We start from the raw sequence: 17,094 nt of genomic DNA, 5'->3' as shown, positions 1-17,094 counted from the left end.
GTCGTTGCAGCGCAAGAGGAAGTGGAGACATGCACACACGAATCGGAGCAACAGCGTCCTGATGTTGAAGTTCGAGGCAAGAAAGTTTCAAAGAAAAGAAAGCAAAAGAAGGTTAGTGTCCTGGTCACTATATTATGTTGTTTTTCACTGTTAATAGTTCAATACTGTAAGTTGTGTTTAAACTGAACATCCCTTTTCCAATCTGTCCTCTAGTTGCGAGTGGGTGTACGAACTAGATCTACACAGACAGTGAAGCGAACGAGAGATGTTGCTTGTCAAACCTTTTGGCAGGGACTTGAGACTGGAGATGCATCGTGCCAATGGGAAGAATATGAAGTGATTGACAATGGAGCTATACCACCACCAGCCATTGATAGTGAATGTCCTCCTGGTAGTTCGGATGCAGTCGGAGATCAATTCACAGAATCCACACCCGCAAAAACTAAGACCGCGAGAAAGTTGAAGAAATTGTTTTATTCACCCATCGCCGGAGAAGGAACAGATGTTGCAATGGAAGAGAATGAAGTGGACGACAATGAAACACCATCAATATCACTGAACATAGCGGAAGACGATATCAGAGATTCTACCTTTCATGTGAGTGACATGTCCTCAACGTTACAGGCCGAACCAGCTGGGATGCAGAGTGACAGTATAAGGAAAGAGGCCAAATTCATTGTATTCGATAGTTGTTTGATTGATATTATTATTAGGATGAAATGTGGGCATTCGGTTGGTGGGGAAGTATGTGGGGAGCTACAAATACCAAATCGATTATCTATTTCCAGCCATTAGCGAAGCTTGGAAAATGGAAAGAATGTCTATTGATAGTACATTCGTGGGCAAACGGTTCAGGCTTCCGGTGATGGACAGTGCGACAGCCCAGGAATTTCAGCCAAGTACTGCACCTACCACTTTCAGGACATGGAAAGTAAGAAAATTGTGAGTTTGGTGGTCGTGCAGGTGTCACAAAGTACATCCTCAGTGGCCATGGAGAAAGTTGGCTTTGTAGCATCATTGCAAGAACTACAATCGCGGGGAATGGTGATCGACCTGATAGCCACGGACAGACACGTTTCAATTGCCAAGACAATGAGAGAAGAGTACAAAAATATAAATCACCAATTTGACGTATGGCATCTTGCAAAAACAATCAATAAAAAAATGTCGGCTGCAGGTAAAAAAAAAGATATGCAAGGTATTTCACAGTGGTCCAAGTCAATCAGCAACCATCTTTGGTGGAGCTCAAAAACATGTGGAGGGTCGTTGGAAATTCTACTGGAAAAATGGTGGTCAGTAATGCTACACTGTAGCACGTTCACCGCTGGACCACAAACCAACATTTCCACAATTGTGAACATGGCCATTTGTCCACAGAGGAGGCACGGAAGAAGAAGTGGTTGATTCCTTCATCACCCACTCACAAAGCCATTGAAAAGATTGTATTTGATAAAACTATAACAAGAGATTTGAGGGGACTCACGGAATCCTGCCACACAGGAGATTTGGAGGTGTTCCACAATATGTGCCTAAAGTACAGGCCAAAACGATTGCATTTTGGCATGGAAGGCATGATAAATCGGACTCTTCTAGTGGTCTTGGCACATAACCATAATGTTGGCCGTCAACAAAGTAGGACGACCGGAACTTTAGGGACGCTTCGCTACAATAAGGCCTTCACTAAAAGAAGTAAACAATGGGTGATCAAACCAGTGTTTCAGGATATGCAATATGAGTTTATTGAGAGACTTATTGTTGATGTCCTAGATAGGCACATACATGGAGTTGTGAACGAACCTGTGCAGGGGACAACTGCATTGCCACCCAACATTGCCTCTGTTCCATGTCCACCTGAAGCAGAGCTCATTGAGAAATACACATCACGGTTTAAATGATTGTAATTTGATTGTCTGTTCTCTCGAGTCTCCTCATGTTGCAGGCCCATTGAATATGTCTATCTATGTAATGTGTAAATAAAAGTGATTGCTCAGTGTACATGCAATGTGTCTATCCAACCTTGTTCATTTGCGCATTAAATTAAACCAAACAGTAATATAAATCATTTTTCAAAAAATATAGAATGTCTCCGTATTTATGGTTCTCTAGGGCTGCAAATGCACGCAGACAAAATGCAAAGATGGAGTGTACATTTCAAGTCCTGTGAGAAGGCCTTACACTGAATGTAGCTAACTAGGAATGTGTGCTCGTTCAAAGTGAAGGTCAGCTGCTTTGATTTTTTGCTCGGGTGCCGGAATGGCCCACGACTCAGTATAAGGTTCTATTCTTATTTGACCTTGACAGGCCGGGACCATCCCGAAAGACTTCTTTTTGGGGGTGTGGTGCAATAACGTAAACGATAATGAATATAATTTCAGAAACGAAAGCCATTTAATGTTCGTTCATTAGAAGAAATAACGTCGGCATAGAAGGAGTGGTATTTCGGGGCTGCCCTACGCACAGACACAATTGAAAATGCAAATATAATGTAAGTAACTCTTTAGATGAGTTTATACCGCAATTTAATTACTATACAGTCGCTTTAAAGAGGGGTTAAGTTGTACTTGTTCGTTCTATGTGGCATATTGTTTTGTACCGCGCACTATCTTGAGGAGAACCATCTCCTTTTACGGAAGCACCTCAAAACCTTCCTCTTTGCTTCTGCTTTCTCTCTCCCTCTCCCCTGCTACAACTGGTCCACTGTCTGCAACCTCGGTCCTGGGCCCTTCCACTCTCCACCTGCACTGCCTCCCTGTCAACCCCTGCACTGGGGGACTGTCTCAGTATCCTACAGCCCCCCCTTCCCAGCACTTGTTTTGCACTTACCTTGCACTCGCCACCAGCTGGCCCTATGTATTTATTATTTTATGCTACTTACCTTGTACTCCACTTCCCACCTCCCCTTCCCCTTGCACTTTTACCTTCCCCCTACCCCTGCACTTGCGCAATCTGAATGACACCTGGCCTAGTAGGATCGTTGTCTGTCTTCTCCTTGTTCCCCCCGCCTCCCTGCCTCGCCACGCCTTGAAACACTTGTGTATAGGCGCGTTGCAAATGCCATATTATATCATATCAGTGACGAAGTGGTCCACTGGCGCTCAGGCGGCTCTGAAAAAGGCGGAGGAGAGGGGGTGGGTTACTGGAAATGACGTATAATACCCAGTTGCACTGTCCTAGCTATGAAATAATTTCCCGACCTAATATATAAAATGAATAATTTTAATAAAGATCTGATGGTGAGACTAATTTCATTTTTTATGTTTTTAAAACAGGTACATCCTTCATTATTGTATGTGTCACGAGTACCAGACACCGGCGGATGGCTTTTACAACCGCCAGTTGCTTCTCCGCGTGAACAACGTTACCACCCTGACCATTTTATGGGACGATCGCCAAGTACAAGTATGCCCTTACGCGCTACTAATGGCTAGATGCAACATACATACCGTTGTGGTGGCCTAGTGCCTCGTTGTTGGAACAGCCATGCGATTATCAGTGCGACCGAAGAGCTTATTTTATCGTAAACCAACACCCTGTGTACTGCACACGAACATCGCTTGCCTCAAGACGAACTATTTTGGATCGAGAGCAAAGAAAAATGCAAATCGCTGAATATTCTCTAAACATTTGATGTCAAATAAATGTACTTTACCAAATTTACAATCTTGCGGTTTGATTTAAAAGTACAGTTTCATATTCCGAATTGTGCCGCGCTGTGTTGTGTGCTGATCTGTGTTGGTTTCCGGGTTCTCTGTGGAGTCGCGTAGAAGACGCCTGGGCGCGTTTGCCTACGCAGCACAGTCACGTCACGGATAGAGGCGGGGAATATGAATGTTTTGATAAAGTCTGTTTCAGGGGCGGGGGATATGATTTAGTGCCGCAAACGCAGGTGAGCCAGGTCGATGGGGGGAAATGATAGGATTATCACAAAATGGCGGCTGATTTCGAGTACGTTAATGGACGAAAAGTCGGGTAAGGTCCATAGGAAATTTTTTCTACGATCTACCGGTTTATGCTTAAAAACACATGGCCGAACCGTAGGGACAATAAAAAAAAAGTCCCGGAACTGTCCTTTAAGTTTCTTAAGCCAGTTTTTTTTCACAATCAATATTTCCAGTCCATAAAGCAGACAAGCAATAAGACATGTTTTATACAATTTGACCAAGCCTTCGACAGACTAACCACCTTTTGTATCTTATAAAGTTTAACACTGCTATAAATCACTTCTCGATTTTTTAACATACATAGCTTTGAAGAGCTGTAACCTTCAGAGTATCAGAGATAAAAAGTCTCAGATATACATTAGTTTGAACAACCCCAATAACCTCATTGTCCATCTTCCATACAAATTTGTTTTTTTTTTCTTTTGAGGATGAATTATGATTGTTTTTTCTTTTTTTGTAATTTATACTGCATTTGTTTTTCTATAGTATTGGCAAAGTTTGACCAAGCTACCTTGAATCCCAGTGGGGGTCCTATCCATCAGGAAGTTGTTGTCCGTATACACAAGTTAACTAATCGGCTGTTGGCTAATTCTGGTGGGATAATTTGAACCGTCCTTCAAATAAGGACCCATGTCAGAGACATATAGATTATACAGAGTAGGTGCCAGTGGGCAACCTTGTTTAAGTCCAAAACTAAATTTTATTTCCTTGCTCAAAGTACCCTCCAGAATAAGACAAACTTGGACAATGTTGTCAGTGTATAACTCTGTAATACAGTTGCACTTAAATTCCATTGTCTGAGTTTAGCCAATAAAATGTGTTGGTCAACAGTATCAAAAGCTCCTTTGTAATCAAAATAAATATCTACACAGCACCATCTTTATTTCTAATATTCTCACATATCAGATTAAGTAAAGTCCATAGGGTGCCCATAACTTGTCTAAATCATGTTAAAGGTTTGGGGAATACATTGTTATTTTTATCTAAATATTCAGTTCTGCTAACAGCAATTGCGCAAAGATTTTGGAACATGCATTTGTCATTGCAAGCAATTTATAATGATTAAGTTCTTCCCTAACCCCTTTTTGAAAAACAGGGATCAGTATAGATGCTGTCCAGCTAACTGGAATTAATCCAGATGATACAATTATATAGAATAAATGAGTGAAAATCATGGACCAAAAACCTATTCTTATATATTAAGTTTGGAATACTGTCTGGACCCAGGCCCTTGGATTGTTTCAATTTGATAATAATGATAATAATGCTTTCGAGCTGTTCTACATTAGGGATTAGTTTAGCAATACTAACTTTATCACATATTGTCACTTTGTCACTTTACTTATGAGGGAAGCTTTTGGACTGTATTCATACTGTGTGACTCATACAAATCGCAGAATCTGCGAGCATCAGTAGATCTTAACATATTTTGCAATTGGAGACACTTTCTAGAAGATTCAGATGCTTTATGCCTTCGGACAAAATTCTTATATGTTTTAAGATTCGCTATTTTCCTCTTATGAAGACTCTTGTCAAAAGTGCATCTCTTTAGAAGTCTAATTTCCCTATAGTGTTTTCGTTTTTCTTTGGCAAGCACTATGCTGAAGGACTTACTCTTCATCAAAACCTTTGAGGATCCCCTTTTGGAGCAGCTGTGTCCATGTTGTTTCAAAAAAGCTATGATTTCTTCAAACTCCTTGAGCCAAGTTTGAAATATTGGCATTTGCTATGAACTATCTCAATAAAAATCCTGACATATCTCTCTGCACGGTTCACAGTACATTCGCCACCAATATTGTCTTTCACTCTATAACTCAATTGAATGGACAATTCTTTTACCACATGATTACTGGCAACAGTAGGAAAAACACGAAGTTGGCACATCATTTTGATAATTGATTCTGGAAATATTATATAGTCAATCCAGGAGGATTTATCCCTAGAGAACCAAGTGAAAGGATGAATCAACCGCTCAGACTTGTTCAGAAACAATTGGTATAGTCAATTAACATGCAATAGTGTCATCTTCCATATCTGATATAATAACCGCCCCCAATTGATTCCTTGAGGTTTGGAATGTCTCTGGGAATTCCTGTTGGCTGAAGGTAAATCTTGCATAGTTCAAATCTCCCATGATTACAGATGGTGCCATAGCATTCAAACTAGACCAAACATCAATATTCCTCACAAGCATGTTAATGATATCAGTGGTTTTCATATTGTTATGGGATTATATACATTAATTATGAGTATAATCTGTTCAACCTTTCCCACCATACTGTCCAATGTTGCTACAAGGATATAAGGATGGTTTTCTGCAGGACTGTATTCAGGTAATGCTAAATAATTCTTTACACCTAATATAAACCCACAAAAGGGTATGCCTAATAATTTTTTTCTAGCATTTCTCTGGATAATGATAATCCAATGTAAAATCATGGAGCAAACAGGTCTCGTGTAAGGCAACTAAATCAATCTTCTATAGGAATGATATACCTGTGCTATTAGAGACACATTAATGGAGCCCTCTAGTGTTCCATGATATCACATTCAAATGATTGCTTGGTTTACCTTTTTGTCAGTCTATGTCATCACTGTTGTAATTAGATGAATAGGTTCTTATATTGAGGGGCCTGTTAGGTTTTTTTTAACTTCTAAACCCTCTGCAATTCTTTACACAAGATTATCTGTCAATTCCAGAAATTCATCTTTTTTGCTATCCCTCTTATCTCTTATATTTGATCATTTGGGCACATTGAGCCTCATTTCAACCTAGGCGATAGGGGGTTAACGGTGCTGCCGATGCCGTTAACCCTCTGCGACTCATTACGAGTTCTGCTTGCGGGCCCCGCTAAGGACATCTGGTAAAACCAGGCGTCCTTAGCGGGTCCTGCGAGTAGACCAGGATGCTACCAACGGGCCCGTTGTTAGCATCCTCCCCATTCCCATTGAGCCCTATTGGGGCTCAATGGGAATGGGGATGTAGCGGGTCCAGGTTCCTTGAATGGGGAAATACTGGGCCCTCCAAGCTTGGAATGTCCCGGTATTTCCCCATTCAGGGAACGCGGACCCGGACCCGGTACCGGTATGGGGATAGCCATGCTGCTAAATGCGGCATGGCTATCTCCACACTTGTAATGAGGCCCATTATCTTCTAGCCTTTTCAGTTCATAATCCAACTAATAAATTGGAGTATATCAATATGCACTCTGAGACAATGGGCGAGACAAGATGGATTATAGCCCAATTTTGTTCCCATGCAGTGGTGGGTATCTCCACTAGAGCAATATCCATAATAGATATCATTGTTAAATCATGTTTTTGATGCAATAGTTCTATAGCATTCATTCTATTCAAGAATGGACGATTTGAGGTGGCATAAATATCAATAATTTGAATCTGTTGTGTTCCAACCACAGTGGAGCCAGTATGTGTGCCTCCGTCCCAGTGTCCCAAGACTTTTTTCAGTTTAAAAACCCTGTCCCGGAAGTTGAAGGTCCAGTTGCCAGACCTGATTGAAAAATCTGTGATCAGGCCAGCTATCACTCTCTCGACTCACTTTTCACCACTCTACCTATACCTTCTCCCTTCCTCCGGGTCCTCTCTTCTGCAATTAGCAGTTTGTGTCTCCACCATGCAACGTGCGTGACAGGCCACTGACATAGATGTAGTACTACAGTTTCATCAGCGTACTGTTTGTGTTTTAGTCCTTCTTTTTTGTGTATCACCTCTGAAATTGTAGTCCTACTTCCATCTCAGTGGCCAGTCCATGTTTTTTTTATTGTAAATGCTCTGCAATCTCTTTCTAAGTAGGTAGTGGCATCACATAGTGCCACACAATGTACACCACTCTTCCACGGATACTTGCATACTTGCATAGAAACTGTACATCAGTGCCATTGTGAGAATCGTGTCTGAGTGAAATAGTGGAGCGAGCCATACATCATCATGCATCATAAATACACCATGGCAAATTGCAAAAAAACACTTCACACTATGCAGCCATTGCACCACTGCACACATCAACTATATACAACCAAAGAAAAATTCACAAGCACAGAAGAATTAGGAGGAGTAGCAGCAAAGGCCTCTCCATGGGTGACTGTGAGTCCTGTGGTTACCATAGAAGAAGAAGAGTGCATTGTCTCCATTAACAAGGATAGCATGTGAGTATTGCCCTATAGCACCTCTCTAAATGCTGATTTCACAAGCAATGTCTCTGTACAAGTAAACTATCTAACAAATTTGTTTTTCTCTCTACCTCTGCTCTGTGTGGTCGTGGTTCTTTAGGGTTCGCGGCCAGCCAGTTACAGTCCAAAGTGTTGGTCATACACCTGCCAGACTGTTATCTTCTGTACCTGGAGGATAGCTCGAGGCATCACACACATCATATGCAAGCTGTATCGCTCTGTCAAAGTCGCGGTAGACCAGGGACTTTCCATGAGGTGAGTATTGAGAAGGATTTGGTTACCTCTGAACTCTATTACCATGGGGCGCGTGGCTGACATGGCTGCTTACCAGCATGATTCTACATTCAGTGCATGAATTGGGCGTAACATCTGTTATGGCAATGTCTTAATATTCTTAGATGTGTGGTTGCTGTCTTGATGATGTTCTTTCTTTTTGTTTTTTAGGTCATGAACATATGCTCGGATCCCCCACTCAGAGATTGTGGTGTAGACTTTTAACTCATTTTGTAAAAATAAGGTTTGATTATTTTGAACATCCAGGCTTCTATGTGATTAAATTGATTAGCGTAGTGCACAATCTGTGGTGGTGGTGCAAGTCATTTCAGTCTGCTGATGCTGGCTTCCTCATGTCGCTGCCATATCATTGTGCATTTATGTATAACTTTTGAGCTCTGCTATTTTTGCTGTGCCCCCTATTGTTCAACTATTGCCAGCTATGTGCTTTGTGTTTAGGGACTGAAGTTCAATTCAAATCATGCTTTATATTTGTCTTCGTACGTGTGTCTTTACTGTCAGTATTCTGTTATTGATGAGCGTATGTGCTGTGTGGATTTTTGTTGGCATAAATGCTGGCCACAAATCCACGACCCTAGAAGATACATTTAAATTAGCTTTATCCTTGCTCAACAGTGCTGTGTTCCTTTATTATATGACATTAATATAGCACAGTTCATTATTTCTCTAATTTACAGTGTAGTCCAGTCAACATTCTGTGATTGACTGAACATCGTCAATAAGGTAACAATCCTTATCTAGCGCTGTTTAGACATGTACACTGAGCATAATGGCCTTTCTCCAAGTTCTGATTTGCAACCAACCTACTTATCTCTAGCTGATGTGTTCACCTATTTGTTAACTGTGTTTCAACGAGACCCACAGTCCTGATCGGAGCTTCAGTTCCCCTGCTCCAATGATCTAATGAACCAATGACTCTTGAGTCCTAAATCCTCTTCCCTCATCTTGCTTTCTACCCCGTTGTGCTTACAACTTCCTAGACGGACATTCCGGCCTCCTGGGCATTGGACTCTGGACATCTCTATTTACCTGGTTGTCTTCTGCTGCAGCACAGTGACTGTCGGCAACTTGTACTGCTAGTGACTGAGATAGGACATTTGTGCAAGCCACCTTATCATGCCAGTGATACACCATAGGTATGTGAGGTGGGTTTCCCGAAGCTTAAGGGCAGGGATTATCTTAAATTGCTCTCTGGTGAGTTAATACCTTAAGTGGCTGCCAGTTTGTCTTGTCCATTTCTGGAATACTTGCGTCTTATGCCATTCCTTTTTTAGTTCTTTTTCTGAGTCCCACTCCACTAATGGAAAATATTAGGTAAAATGTTGATTATTCCATTGAGAAGTTATTTCTACTCCATTGCTTCTGTGTGTCACTCCTGGGCCCTATTGGATGCAAGGGCCCTTTTAGCTAGGGATATTTTAAAGTGGCATTTTTCATGGAAATGTTTTCCCAATAAATGCAAAAGGATGGAATGTTTCAACAAGTGCAAATCCAAAGACATTGAACTTCTGCAGCTTCTCACTAAGCTCAAGGTATCTGCTCCGGTGTACCCCAGAGATTACAGAGCACTGGAATTACACCTAATGACTACCATTGATGCGATTTCTGTAAAGCTTGATGCTTTGGTCCAGACATGTAAGGTATTCAAGTGCATCAGTATCACAGAAGGCACTTTGTAATAGCCAGAAAAGTGACTCGGTGTATTGGATGATACCTAATAGACTGATGCTCCCCTCACCACACCATTACCACCACCCCCCCAAATACATGCATCCATTCCTCCCTTACATGGCCAATTTTGCGGAGCACCACAGTGCTTATAATAAGTGTCAGGACCCAAATAATTTTTAGAACGCTTGTGACACTGTAGGCGGGCAGTTTCCCACCATTGCTGCCATCACCCATAGCTGCTTTCCACAGTGTCGACATATTGGGGGTTATACTGCAGCTCTCACCTGCTCACTGGGGTTAATGGATGTTCCGACTATCATCACTTATTTAATCAATATGAGTCTGAGACAATACGTTCTGGGGCTCAAAAATAAGTGCCAGGGCTCTGCCCTGGCAAACACCCCCATACATTAAGCACTGAATCACCACCTTCCGAATTGCCACATAACACAGCCATCTAGCTTAGTTTCCAGACCTTTCCCCTTTAACTCTTCTATGATTCAGGATTTTATTAAAACAATGTGGAGACTTTTAAGAAGCTCAGAAATAGTTAATGATCACCTATTGCCTTCTCCTTTTATTTTTCCTTTGCCATTCCTCGTTTGCGTGGCATTTTGGACACATGTATATCATTGAGGTTGGTTTTGTGGCATTTCCATTGAAGGTCAAATAATGTGGGACATAGAAAATGTCCTGCTGCCTATTCACTGTGGGAGGCAATGCTCTTTGAGATTACACAATTCAGGCAAAGAGAATTTAATATTGAGCCTATAAGGGATTCTATTGTTGATCAACCTAGCAATATTTTCATTCAAGGTCTTTAAACTAGATTAGTGACTCAGGTGCTAGATTTAGATCTCCCAGATCACTGAAGTTGTATTCCACTGCCCTTGTTGATCCTTGAATGCTTGAAGCAGTTGTGAAGGTGGCTTAATGCTGAGGAGGTGTTTGACTAGGTGTGCTTGGACATTATGTTCAAGAGTCTGTAAAGTATTAATAATGGTTTGAACAGAGGGTCCTCTTCCAATCTCATCAAGAACCAGGCATCAATGAACATTTCATTTTCCAGACAGAGGCAAACAGAAATTAGACACCTGGGAGGATTTCATAATGGTCTTCCTTTGCTGGAATAACACGACACACTCAGACATTTTTGCATTTAACCTGCTTTATAGCCTTTTAAGATTATGCAACATGTTTATGCAAATCACCACCTTGTACGTGGTATACTTTTGATAGGTCCCCAGTGAAAGAAAAAAACATTTGTTCAGTATTGTTTGATAGCTTATCTTTGTGTACAACAAGCCCACATTAGCATAGATGGCATCCACAATTTTCTCTGACACACAAAATTGATATGCTTATTTTAGACCCAGCTGGACACAACTATGACAGTGCTCAACTCCTGCCAAGAACATTCTCACACACCGACAGCTAATCCTTATCTGATTGCTGAGGACTTGCCAAGTTAGTTAGTGCTTAACTCCCTTAGAGCAGATTTTATGGCTGCCAAAATGATACGGATGGCCTCTAAGAGTAGTCTGCATGAGACGTGTGTTGCCCTCTTCAATAAGAACAGAGATAAATGTATCTAAGCTTCCCTCACTTATCTGGCCTTATCACAGTCTTGTCTGCTTTTTCTGCCAATTTCCATGTTTAACCTAACAAGCCTAATTATCGTACAGAGGATTTCTGCCAAAGACTGTCTCCAAATGTATCAGCCACTGCTGCTCGTCTGAAAACTCTTGGCATGGTTCATAGTTCTCCACACCTGGCTTAGGACTGGAAACCATTTTACCATTGAGTATTCATTTTGAAATATATTTTTGTCTAACACTGTATTTTTCTTCAGGGAGCAATTATTTATTTAATAATGCATCATTCATAATATACCCTGATATACTTATGTTATGTGTGTGATATTTAAAGCACCCTTTATATCCTGGGTCATCCCACCGCAAATATGCACAGTGCCATGTGCACTTTTTACTTTTAATAAAGGCAATCTAATCCTGATTTCTTCAATGATCGAATTATTTGATCTGCCTATCATGTTATCTATTTTCAGTTGAGGGTGGAGGGGTTGGCACATCCTATATAGGTTCTCTTGCTTATAGTTGAATTAAATAATGTATGAATGAACTTCTGACAGAGTTCACCATCAATGCACACCGTTCCTCTCTCCAACCAAATGATGTGTCTGCTGGCATTTGACACATTTGCTGAGCTTTGAAAGACAAGATAAGATGAGAAATGTATTGTCCATAATTTACCGTCGGCGGAAAGACCTTTTTACAACCAAGCCTCAAGGTTGCAGAACACTCTTGCAGCCTATGTAAAGAATGAAAGCTATCTACATTTTAGGAAAAATCCTAAAATGTGACTTCAGTATATAGTCCAACTCTTGATTTAATAATTCTGGCACTGTTTCTCCTATTCCGGTTTCACCATGCATGACTCACCTGTCCGCTCATTTGTCAATGTACAATATATAGTGGCAAAATGCCTATCTCGATGAATGCTTTTGCACTCTGTGACCCAATGCCAACACCAATATCTATAACATAGCTATTCTGTAAGCTAATGGCATTCTATCATATGCTAAACATGTGTCACTCCATGTGTTTCAAATTTGAGGTACCTGATTTATTTAGCAAAAACTAAAATCTGAATTTGGGAAATGGCACATACACCAATCAATAAGGACCCCTCCTGAGGTCTCAAGCCTCTGCTGAAGAAAAAAGTGAAATGGTCGGTAGAAGGTCGTTTCGTTTCAGATTTCCCATAATGAACCGAAATGGTTTCTGTAAAGTCGCTTTATATTGTTCTGAAGACATCTTTGGATGGAAGGCAAAGGCAATCTTTTCAACTTTTCAGCCTGTTGTTGAATGCTGAGGATGAGGCAAATACTGGTACTTATTGACAGCATTGTAAGCCTCCTCATTGGTTAAAGCCAGACAATAATGGAATCCAGCTGTTGGCAAGGTTATTTCAATTTGCCACCATTCGTTCACTATTTGCAAAATCTTTAAAGACTGGTGTATACCCGGATTACCGAATGACAACTCTTGGGTTCTTTTTCTTGTGATGGAATATGACTATTATCAAGTGTGCTGTCGACTTGTAGATGCCAACCTCATCAGCCTAGATGCCTTATATGGGATGGCTTGCGTGTTTGTATAACTGGAGCATCATTGCATATAGGTTTGGAGCATCCGGTGGTATGAAGAAGACACATCTAGTGGCCAATGCTTTTCCCTTAGCGCCAGTGGAGACATCTTGCTTAAAGTGCTTGTTAAACTTGAGGCTTCGGCTAGGTTTTTTCAATAGTAAATTATTCCCTCAAGTTTAAAGTATATTGCATAATAAAGTGTAACGGACATGGCTGGAAAGTCAAGGCTTACAAGCAATAGCCTCACCACATGACCACTGAAGAGGTTTGTGGCATTGACTATGCGTCTAAAATACACTCATATTTTGCTCTTCCTTTTAAAAGCCCATAAGATTGATCCCTTTAGTACCCTATTAAATGGACGTTCGCTGGTATTTTCTATTCAGAATTATTTATGTATTGTTTATTTAAATGTATATAGCGCTCAAGCAGCCCTTGGGCATCGAGGCGCTGTTACATGTGTGGTTTTGCTCAACCATTGCCAGAAAAGCTTCTCATTTTGGAGTGTTGTCAGGCTCTTTTGATTGAGCCACCTGATATTCTACCCCGTAAACCATTGACCATCCTGGTGATAACCAGTGTGGCAATAAGAGGCATGTTTAAAAAAAACAGTAGCAGGATATGAGGCAACGTGATATTTCACAGAAAATTAAGTCTTCATTGGTGGGGCAATATGTGGCATCTTCAATTGAAAATATCCATGCAAGGGAGCTTACCCAAATCATGTACGGGTGTACATTGCTTTCTGTCTAGCAAGCAGTTTTCTTGTGGTCTCCGACATCGCTTGTGAAGCAATTTGTTTTACTAACATGATGGTGTGATGTTATGTATGTAGTAATGTTGATGGGTGGAAACGTGACTACATTCTCCTCTGTATATTGTATTCAGTGTTGATAGTCGCACCTCCTGGTCTGAGGAGATGCTTCATTCTTTGGTTATATGTGTCCTGCCTTGTGATGTGTTGCACTTTGGCAATTGCCCTTGAATCGACTTCTGCTGCTGCTGCTTGCTGGCAATCATTGTTGTTCAATCGCATGTGTGATCGCCGCCGCATTGTTGGTTGAAATAGTAAGCAATCTGATCTATCTTGAATCTTTTTTAGAGATCCAGCCTGCCAGAAGTCTTCTCTTGTTCCACGCTTTCGCTATCGATGCCGGCAGGTCGAAGTCCTCTAGTCGAAGAAGCAAATCACATGATCGACTCTTCCAGCTTGGATGATGATGATGAAGAAACGGTGAGTTCATGACACTGTTTATTACTTGTGCGATCAAGGCCTTGTGAGCTAAATATTTTAGAGTAGGTGAAAAATGATTCGTTTTGGCTCATCTTCGCCGCAATGTGACACTTATTGAAGAAATACTGGTTGCATTACAGTGTTTGTACACAGGGCAGATGCATGTGTGGAGGAATATACAGCCTGTTGACGTGCTGGAATGGAGAATTTACTGACCTTACTCAATGGGACCTTCTTTGCTGTGGAGCATATAACTCAAAATGTTATTCAGAAAGCATTGTCACCGTTACCCTTACATAAGAGTGCTGAGAATCCTTATTAAGGCTATCAGGATTTCTTTCTTTTTTTGTTTTCTTTTGGCTTCAACCTGAGACACGATGTGACATTTGTAAAGCCATGTATGTCTTAAACATTTGATAAAACCAGTCACTATAACTCTGAGTCGACTACCACTCCAATGCACAACTAGTGTGGATTGGTTGCACATAAATGGATGGTGGCATGCCCTGAAGACGGTGTTGGAAATATATGGTTAGGCTTGCTTGCTCCCTCCCTAGCTCAACGCAGGAATCCCCACTCACACTTCTGAGCTCACCACAGCAATCCTCACCCACCCTCCTTTAATCACTACAATCATCCCCAGCAACCTACACTCCCTAGCTCACTACAGCAACACCCACTCACCCACCCTCCCCGACTCATTGCAGCAACCCACACTCATGCTCCTTAGCTTAGTAGAATAAACCCATTCACCTGCAGTAGCTCACTGCAGCAACCCCCACCTACCCTCACTAGCACACTGCAGAAACCACCACATACCCTAGCACACTGCAGAAAACCCTATCCACCCTCCCTGCTCACAACATCAGCCAACTCACTGCAGCATCACCCACTATCCCTGCTCACCACAGCAGCCCCACACAGCCGCCTAGCTCATTCCAGCATCAACAACCATCCTTCCCAGCTCACCCCAGCAGCTAGCTCACACCAACGGTAGCTCCACCTCCCCTTAGCTCACCCCAGAAAATAACACCCACCCTTCCTAGCGAACCCCAGCAGACCACCAACCATCGTTTAGCTCAGCCCAGAAAACAACCCCGAACCGCCAAGCTCACCAAAGCAACCCCTGCCCACCTTCCTTAGCTCAGCTATGCAAACATCGCCCACCCTCCGTAGCTCACTCCAGCAAACCCACTCACCCTGCCTAAACTCACCCCAACAAACACCACTTAACCTCAATAGCGCACCAAAACAAACCCCAACCACCTTTCTTAGCTCACCCCAGCATACTCCACCCACTCTGCCTCACTTAAACAGCAGGAACTCCCACCCTGACTAGCTCACCCTAGTTAACACCCTCCATCCCTTGCTTACACCAGCAAATGCCACCTACCCTCACTAGATGACCACATCAATTGCCACCCACCTACTCAAGCTCACTGCAGCAATCCCAACCCACCCTCCCTAGCTCATCTCAAAATCTCCACACACCGGCTGAGCTTCCCACAGCAACATACACCCACCCTCCTTAGCTCACCACAGCAATCTCCACCCACCCTGCAGCAATACCCACACACCCACTCTCCCCAGCTCATTTCAGAAACCCACTCCCACCCTCCCTCCCAGTACACCAACCCCCCCTCAACCCTCCTAGGCTTAAAGCAGCAGCCACCTCTACTCACGGTAGCCACAAGCTCACCACAGCAGCCCCACCCACCATCCATAGTTTACCAGAACAGCAACATCCACCCACCCACCCTAACTCATGCCAGTAGGTCCACCCTCCCTAGCTTAACCCAGGAGATAGCTCACCCTGGCAACCCACCCACACCCCTTAAATCGAGCCAAAAAATACCATCCAACCTCTCTACCTCACCTCAAAAGAATCCCACCAAACATCCCTCCATCACCCCAGCAAACTCCATCCACCTTCTGTAGCTCACCCTAGTAAACTCTACCCACCCTACCTAGGCTGCCCTAGAAAACACCATTGAATCTCCATAGTTCACCACAGAAAACAACACCAACATGCCCCAGCTCACCACAGCAAACCCCACCCACCCTAGCTCACCCGAGCAAACTACACCCACCCTCCCTAGCTCACCATTGCAAACCCCATCCATCCTCTCTACCTCACCCCGGTAAACCTATCCCCTTCCACTCTCATAACAGCAAGAACACCCTACTTCCCTGGCTCAACCAAGTTAACACCCATCCTCCATCGCTCACTGCAGCAAAATCCACACACATAACCTAAATCACATCATCCCACTTCCAAGCTTCTTTGCTTACTGCAGGAATCCCCAATAGCTCACTGTATCCACCCCAAAGCTTACCATAGCAAAGACCACACACCGTCCCTAGCACACACCAGCAAACCCCATGCCCCTGTCTCACTCCAGCAAACCTCACTCGCCCTCACTAAATCACCCCAGCGAATATGAACAGTGTGGAGTCCCTCAGGGATCCTGCACCTCCCGACCCTCTACAACATTTTTTCTCCCACTCTTCAATGACCTTGATGACCACAGCATAGCCTACACGAACTATGCCAATGATAATCAAGTTCTACTCCGACTCACTGGCTCATAC

At 42.6% G+C, this 17,094-nt stretch overlaps 1 protein-coding gene across 1 annotated transcript in view; it reads left to right on the top strand.

Moving 5' to 3' along the window:
• LOC138467325 (calpain-13-like) overlaps window positions 1–17,094 on the top strand; it is a 662,439-nt gene that overhangs the window by 478,264 nt on the left and 167,081 nt on the right. Inside the window, exon 15 of the mRNA XM_069607301.1 lies at window positions 14,371–14,502. Coding sequence (XP_069463402.1) covers window positions 14,371–14,502 — 132 coding nt within the window. The remainder of the gene's footprint in view (window positions 1–14,370; window positions 14,503–17,094) is intronic.

The sequence above is a fragment of the Ambystoma mexicanum genome, chromosome 4q (assembly GCF_040938575.1).
Source record: "Ambystoma mexicanum isolate Mex_15411 chromosome 4q, UKY_AmexF1_1, whole genome shotgun sequence".
NCBI lineage: Eukaryota > Metazoa > Chordata > Amphibia > Caudata > Ambystomatidae > Ambystoma > Ambystoma mexicanum.
Note: the sequence above shows the minus strand (reverse complement) of the source record. Positions and strands in the feature narration are given on the sequence as shown.